Source organism: Ursus arctos, unplaced genomic scaffold (genome assembly GCF_023065955.2).
Source record: "Ursus arctos isolate Adak ecotype North America unplaced genomic scaffold, UrsArc2.0 scaffold_22, whole genome shotgun sequence".
NCBI classification, from domain to species: domain Eukaryota; kingdom Metazoa; phylum Chordata; class Mammalia; order Carnivora; family Ursidae; genus Ursus; species Ursus arctos.
In genome coordinates, this window is record NW_026622897.1 from 57,561,138 (window position 1) to 57,569,342 (window position 8,205).

The following is an 8,205-nucleotide window of genomic DNA, read 5'->3' on the forward strand; positions in this document are numbered from 1 at the left end:
CTACTTGAGGGTATCCTTTCTATGGAATGTTCTCCAGCATAAACATGTATTATTTCCCAACCTTTAACCAATAAGCTTCCTGTGCATCGATCAGCCCTGATGCTCTTCTGGGATCCTCCTGTCAGGTCACTTTAAAATGGGTCACCCATTGTGTGATTAACTGACTCAGAACAGCAACATGAGACAGAATCTTCTTCATGATTTAACAGTCAGCTACTGTACGATTCCATTGTTTGTTTGTTTTTAATCATCCTGCCATCTTCTTGGCTCGTAAGTGTGCTGTGTTCTCTTTGAAACCAGTCCTCCATTTTCCCCACACTCATAGCAGATCTAAGGCCCAAAGACTTACCCAGAATCATCTGTGGTAAGATGCGCAGAAGCCACAGAGTGAAAATCTTCTGGTGGTTCCGACAGTGAAGATGGCTGTTTTGTACTGTAGGAGCCACCTGGGGGATTTTTTGCACCAGTCCTGGTGAGCTTTCATTTAGCTTGGGACAAGGGTGAAAAGCAGGCACAATATGGTTCAAAACCCAGGAGAACTTGTCTAATAGCAGATCTACATCTAATAAAAACTCTCAAATCCTGGTGTCCCTGGGGACTGGGAGCCAAAATGACCATCCTTTCAGAAACTTCTAGGAGAAGACAGCGCCCCAAGACAACACAGTCACTGACACTTTTATACAAAATAATGAGCCAATGAAGGGAAATGAAAACATTTCAGGATATTCAGACTAATCAGTGTAGACAATCTGACAGAGAACTAAATGGAATATTTCTATGTGATATAGACACTGTCCCAGTCGTGATCATAATTCTGATGATGTAATAGTGTGCATTTTCAAAATTTTAGTGCCAGTCAGAATATCTATTTCAGGTTTTGAACAAATGATTATTCGTGCCTGACATTTACTTAGGTGAAGAAAAGGGTTTGAACTTTGAATATTTGGTCTCAAGCAGAAGAACCAAAAAGATTCAGATTCTTTGTGTGGTAAAAGAGAGTCTAACAAGACTGTGTTAGAGTCACATAGTTTTTGTCGTGTGTCATTGGGTGAGGCCCTATGTAGTAGACCTGTTCTTTTTGCATTGAAAGAATCTCTGACTCCCATCTTGTCATTAAACTGCCATAAAATTGCATTCATCCTAGAAAAATCAGTGGTATAGGATGGGCTGTGCTGTGTGCTGGGCGAGCTCACAGGGGTTTTAGGACTCTTCCCAGCTGTGCACTCAGAGATGTTGTGTTGACAGACTGTATAAAGCCATACCCAGAGCTGTTACACCAGAAAAAGGAGCAAATTAGTACATTGGAGTATCAGCTGTCCATCAGGATAACAATGGTGGGCTTAATTAAAATAAGATATTTTCAAGGAAAACAAAAAGGATGCTTTTCAGATAGAATATGAAGGAAGCTGAGGTGAGGTCAGTACATTCTGAAATTTGTGAACTACTCTTTGTCTAGAGAATAATATTATAAACATATTGAATGACCCACAAGATACTTTTGGGAAATGCAAAAAGTATTTGAACATCACAGAATCATAACGCTACTGAGAGTGAGAGAGAAAATAACTCTTAGATACTGTTTAGTTAAAACCCTTTAGAGATACAGGGAAGTAGATGTTTTGGAAACAATGTGACTCTTCATTTGGTAATAGATACAGTTCTTTGGAGCTTCTAAAAATTTTATTAAATAGAAATAATTACCTCCGCGAGATAAAATAGGGAATACACAGTACACATTTTCAGAAGTGGCTCTTTATTCCACAAGCTTTCTATAGAAAACCAGAAACAGAAGCCTAATTTTTAAATACAACAGTGTTATAAATGGAGTTGAATAGCTTTTACTGCAATGGTTGATAAAGTTCATCAAGTGAGAAGATAAAAGTTTATAGGAATTATGAGAAATACAAAATAGAAGGGCTTGGCCAGGCCTATACTATTTTTGGAAATGTCTGAATTCAAATGGGAGTCTTTACCATGCAGAGAGGTGATGGCTCAGGGAAAAACTCATGTGGGCAGAGTCCTGACTGCCAGGTTCAAAAGCAGACTTGGGTATATCCATGAAATGACATTTCATTCAGACATAAAAATACATGAAGTTCTAAATAATGGTACTGTCATTGTGGTGTATGGAAATTGGTGCTTTTCACACTTGTGATGAACGTATTATAAGGTTGAATCACTATGTTGTACACCTAAGACTAATGTGATGCTGTGTCAACTATACTCAAAAATAAAACAAAATAAAATAAAATGTTCTGCTTATCCTACAACATAGGTGAACCTTGGAAAGCTTTATGCAATGTGCGAGAAGTCAGACATAAAAGGCCATGTATTGTGTGCTCTACTCCTTGAAATGTCCAGACTACTTGAATCCATAGAGACAAAAGTAGATGCGTGCTTTCCATAAACTGGGCACAGGATGAGCGGTAAATAGCTGGTAATGGGAATGGGGTATCTTAATTGAGTTATGAAAATGTTCTGGAATTAGAGGGCAGTGTCAGTCACACTACTTTCTGAATTTACTAAAAACCAGTATCTTGTACTCTTTAAAATATGAATTTTTTTCTAACCCATGGTTAGTTTTATACTAAGAAGAAGGGTGGAGAGAGGTCACATGGCAAGTTATTCTACCCAAATTAGTCATTTAGAAAAAGGTTTGCAAAAACCTAGAAGGTGAAGCCATGTCAGCCCCCCTACTAACCGAGCAGTCTTTACACGTTAGCAAACGCTCTTCACCTGCATGACTGATTAACTAACCTTTCTTTGTATATGTATATATCATGTTTTCTTTCTTTGAAAGAGCAGAGAACTCTTGGGATGCCTGGGTGTCTCAGTCAGTTAAGTGTCTGCCTTCAGCTCAGGTCACGATCCCAGGGTCCTGGGATCGAGTCCCATATGGAGCTCCTTGCTAAGCGGGAAGCCTGCTTCTCCCTCTACCTGCTGCTCTCCCCGCTTGTGCATGCGCTTGCTCTCTCTCTAACTCTGACAAATAAATAAATAAATAAATACATAAATACATAAATACATAAATACATAAATACATAAAATCTTAAAACAACACAAAACAAAAAACCAGAGAACTCCTGCATGTCACAGTATAGAGACCGGGTCCCCTTGCACAACCCCCAGGTACTAAGGAACCAGGACCCCCAACTGCACAACTGCTGAGCACTGGGTAACTTCTGTAGCTGACACTATGGAGTCTGCACATAATCAAGAAATGGACAGGGGCGCCTGGGTGGCACAGTAGTTAAGCATCTGCCTTCGGCTCAGGGCGTGATCCCAGCGTTCTGGGTTCGAGCCCCACATCAGGCTCCTCCACTAAGAGCCTGCTTCTTCCTCTCCCACTCCCCCTGCTTGTGTTCCTTCTCTCGCTGGCTGTCTCTCTCTGTCAAATAAATAAATAAAATCTTAAAAAAAAAAAAGAAATGGACAGACCACAGTCATCCCTTTGTTGATTAAGTGCCCTAGACTCATTTAGAAATCCCTGCGCCAGGCAGAAACCACAGAATGGCCTTTGGACAAGGGTCTGCCTTCCCCCCAAGTGGCCAGCCTCCTGAATAATGCCCATATTTCTTTCCAGTCAACACTCCTCTCTTGAGTTTTGGCCTTTCCAGCCACAAGCAGCCACAATTGGGTTTTTCTATCAAAGGTCCAGTGCATTTTTGCTCCATCACCTCAAAGCCAACACCAAGAGGATAAAGAGTTAGCTCCTGCACCTGAACTAACATCCAGACCTCTTTCTTAATCTGCAATCACTCCTCCTAGGGAAAGCCCATGGCCTGTTGGAAGCTCTATCATGAAGTTCCAAGGAATAAAACCCTTGAAAACTTGAACTCAATAGTTATTTATCAGATTCTAAACACATAAATTAAAAATGAACTCCAATCAGAAAGTGCTCAAACGAAACAATAAAGGACTTCATAGAAAGGATATACAAGTAGAAGAAAAGCAGCATAATTATTGCAGTCTTTGATAAATGCTAATTATAAAGACAATCATATTTCACAGACTGTCAAAACTTGAAAATCTCAAACATAATCAGTGTTTTTGAGAATTCAGACATACAAGTGCCAATAGTCATTGTTACAATTGATGCAATCTCTTTGAAGGATCATTTGGAAGATTCTAGAAATCATTAAAATGATCCATTACAAAATATACATGTCTTTTTCATGCAACTTCCTGTCCAAGAACATATTCTGTAATTGTCCCAGCCCTTTGGTGGGAGGATAGAGAGTCCCAGTTATCCTCTTGTCCTTGCAATGACCCATTCGCTTTCCCTTTTTCCCTTTTCAGGTCTCAGATTGGAACTGGTCCTGATAAATTGAAGGTCACAATAATGGAACAATATGCACTCTAAAATAGATATTTTATGCCATAATGACATCGAGGATAGTGCAAACAGTTTCCAGTTTCATGTTCTGTCTCCCAATTTTATATTCCCACTATTTCTACAACGACTGTCAGGATTTGTCTTTGTTAGATATATTTCAAACTTCTCCAAATAATCTTGGAATTATAGTAGACCACCCTGGCTTGCTGTTTGTTTTGGGGTAGCGCACTAGTTGACAACAGTTTTTACAGATGAATTCTGCCATCAATGTGTTGATAGGGAATATTTGACTTTCAGCCCCACTTAAGCAGAATGTTATCTCTCAGAAAAAAATAAATTCCTTTCTTCTATTTTAGACTGAATTATACAAAAACTACACAATCAGGATTGTTATTTTTCATATTAGATTTTGAATATCATTAAAACTTTTCGTGCAAATATATCTTCTATCTTACTATCTAAATACCTACGTAATAGTCTTGATTTGCCTTTGCCCACAAAGCCTACGCTATGTACTGGTCTCTTTCCATAGGAGGTTGCCGAACCCTGGTTAAAACATTAAGAACTTACTTCTTTTTTTTTTTTTTAAGATTTTATTTATTAGACAGAGATAGAGACAGCCAGCAAAAGAGGGAACACAAGCAGGGGGAGTGGGAGAGGAAGAAGCAGGCTCCTAGCGGAGGAGCCTGATGTGGGGCTCGATCCCACAACACCGGGATCACGCCCTGAGCCAAAGGCAGACGCTTAACTGCTGTGCCACCCAGGTGCCCCTAAGAACTTAGGCGCCCCTAAGAACTTACTTCTGTTAACATCACAGTTTTATTCCTAAAGAAACTATGTTATCTAAGAACAACAACCCCTATTGGCAATCTGTTATAATCATATCATATGTTAATTATATAATAAATATTAACATTGAAAACATTTTCAAAAGATGTCCCAAGACATCCCCTAGATTTACAAATAGTCATCCTCAGCAGTCATTGATATGTGATTGAGCCTGAACCCATTAAATAAGCCAGAGTATCTCCCATTTATATGACATGCAGTCTATTTTATAGATGCATTGATTTTAATGTCACAAATCAAATTGTGGACATCAGCACATGAATGGTCCACTAGCCTTAAGTTCTGAAGTTGTTAATCTTAGTTAAAACCCTCCATCTCTTCATTAATTTAATAGCCTTGTCTGATTAAAAAGCATGATGTCTTATATCCACTGAGAAGATATGCCATCACCTGCCTGATAGATACACACACCCACACAGAAACATTTACACATGCACATAAGAACATGTGTTTATCTTATGACGAAAACTTCTAATGATACACAATAACTTTCAGAATAAAGTTCATCTTCTTTAAAGAGGGTTCATGGTCATTCTTTTTTTTTTACTTGAAGTTTAGCTGACAAGCATGTTACATTATTTCCAGGGGTACAGAGAGTGATTCAGCAAGTCTATACATTATGGTGGGCTCACAGCAAGTGGAGCCACCATCTGTCATCATACAAAGCTATTAGAATACCCTTGACTCTATTCTCTAGGTTGTACTTTTTATCCCCGTGACTTATTCATCCTGCTCCCCTTTACCCAATTTGCCCTCCATGGTCGTATTTGATATCATAGTAATCTGTGTCTCTCCAAATTGTATCTTACATTGAAAAAAATCTGTGCTGTGACATTAAGCACATTCTCTGGTTGGTGCCTCCTCTATCATCTACCTGGCATAGTGTGTCCTTCCATATGGGACCAATCATTCGTTATTCTTCAGGAAACAGGCTTCCTAATTAAAATTTTTAACTCTCTTGCCTGCTGCTTTCAGTTGGACTTCAACGTTTCCTTACCTCACACTCAGTGCACACCACTACAACTTCTTGCTCCTTTCCTTCTCTCTTTGTTTCTCTCTTCTTCCCTCTCAGAAATATAAAGAAACAAATCTGTGAAACTTAAGCGTAGTGTCTAATTCACCCCTCTGCCACTATTCCCTTGCACAATATTTAACATATTGTACTTTAATAACAATTGATGAGGTAATAAAGAAATAGTGGAGGTAACAGAAAAAACATGAGTGTGTAAAATGGAGCACTTGATTTCTCGTGATTTTTGCATCTGGAAATTCCTGAATGATTCTGGAGATATACCGAAATTTTTATATTCCCATCTCACAGCCATAAACTCTTGGTTTTGTTTACATGTTTCTTTGTTTTGACACAACATACTCAAAACACACTTCCTCAAAAATTTTGTAGATGACTAAAAGGTTCAAGACACAGCAACACCTGTTGACATTGAGTACCGGGACACTCTAGAACAATGGGTTTAAGTGCATTTTAATTCAGGGATAGTGTATATTTGTGAGTACTTCAGGAGAAGAATCCATAAAAAGGAAAGCTGAACCAGGGAATGAAAAAGAGAAAAGAAAAGGAAATATCATATCTTCAGTATTTTGTTTTGTGTTTCTTCCTTTCATCACCCAGTTGTATTGATAGTGGTCATGGGGTATGATGATATGAAAACATGAAATGCACACAAACTGCATAAAACAAATATACAACACTGAAACATCTCAAATAATGTGGATTGGTAGGTATTATATGTAATTTTGAGAGCTTGTTACTATTGCATGAAGGGGAAGGCTACAGCTGTTAACCACAGTGGATTTTATGAAAAAAATATCTTCACCACATGAATGCGGATCAGCTTGGTCTTGGCACCATAGACAAGTGGATTGAGAAATGGGGGAACCAGCAAGTAGAGGCTAGAAAAGAGGATATGAATATAAGGGGGAACATGAGCACCAAACCTATGTGTGAAGAAGGAGAAGAAGGCGAGGAGGTAGAACTGGAGGAAGACACAGATGTGGGCGATGCAGGTATTGAATGCTTTCCACCGAGCCTCCTTCTGGGGCAGACGAAAAACTGTGATAAATATCTGTATGTAGGACAAAGTGATGAATATCAGGTCAAATCCTGCAACAGCAAATGCCACAAACAAGCCATAGATTTTGTTGACCCGCACATTTTCTGCAGCCAGCTTCACGACGGCCATATGCTCACAGTAGCAGTGGGAGATGATGGTTGTATGGTAAAATTGAAACCGGCACCTTATTAGCACTAAAGATGGGGCTACCAGAATGACAGCCCTGAGTGTTACCATAGCCCCTATTTGGGCGACCAGCTGGTAGGTGAAGATCGCACTGTGTCTTAGTGGATAACAGATGGCCACATAACGGTCCACGGCCATGGCCAGGAGGATGCCTGACTCTATGCCCTGAAATGTATGGATGAGAAACATTTGAAGCAAGCAAGAATCAAAATTAATCTCTGGTACATGAAACCACAAGATGCCAAGCATCTTGGGCATAATGGTGGTAGCAAGTGCAATATCTGTGACTCCTAGCATGCCTAGGAAAATGTACATGGGCTCATGGAAGCTGCGCTCTGAAACGATGGTGATCAGAAGCATGGAATTTCCAATCAAAGCAGTGAGATACATGGCACAGAATGGAATCCCGATCCAGCACTGCACAGACTCTAGGCCTGGGATCCCTATTAGTGTCAACACAGAAGGCATGAACACTGTCATGTTGGAGATGGACATATTATCTTTGAGTCTTCAGAAGCAAAAGAATAAAGTGTCTCAGTCAGTGGTACTCTTCTCTTCTAATTCCATTTTTTTTACCCAGTCATCATAATGAGTCTCTCTGATTTTGGCAGAATGCTAAGATCATATTTCCATTTCATTTATACTAGTGAAGGTAAAAAACAGATCCATAGATACTCATCACTCTTTCAGGGGGGACTTCCACAAGCACTAGTCCACAAGAAGAGCTTATGTGCATAGCAGGCCAAATGCATTAGAACCACC

At 39.5% G+C, this 8,205-nt stretch overlaps 1 protein-coding gene across 1 annotated transcript; it reads right to left on the reverse strand.

Moving 5' to 3' along the window:
- Positions 1–6,999: 6,999 nt before the first annotated feature.
- On the reverse strand, positions 7,000–7,938 carry LOC113249315 (olfactory receptor 52A1-like). Its single transcript, XM_026490813.2, has one exon. It carries the CDS (start codon positions 7,936–7,938, stop codon positions 7,000–7,002), a length of 939 nt encoding a protein of 312 aa, XP_026346598.2.
- Between the last annotated feature and the right edge of the window lie 267 nt (positions 7,939–8,205).

Coding starts and splice junctions, on each gene's coding strand:
- LOC113249315 (XM_026490813.2), bottom strand. CDS start 7,938: ATGTCCATCTCCAACATGACAGTGTTCATGCCTTCTGTGTTGACACTA.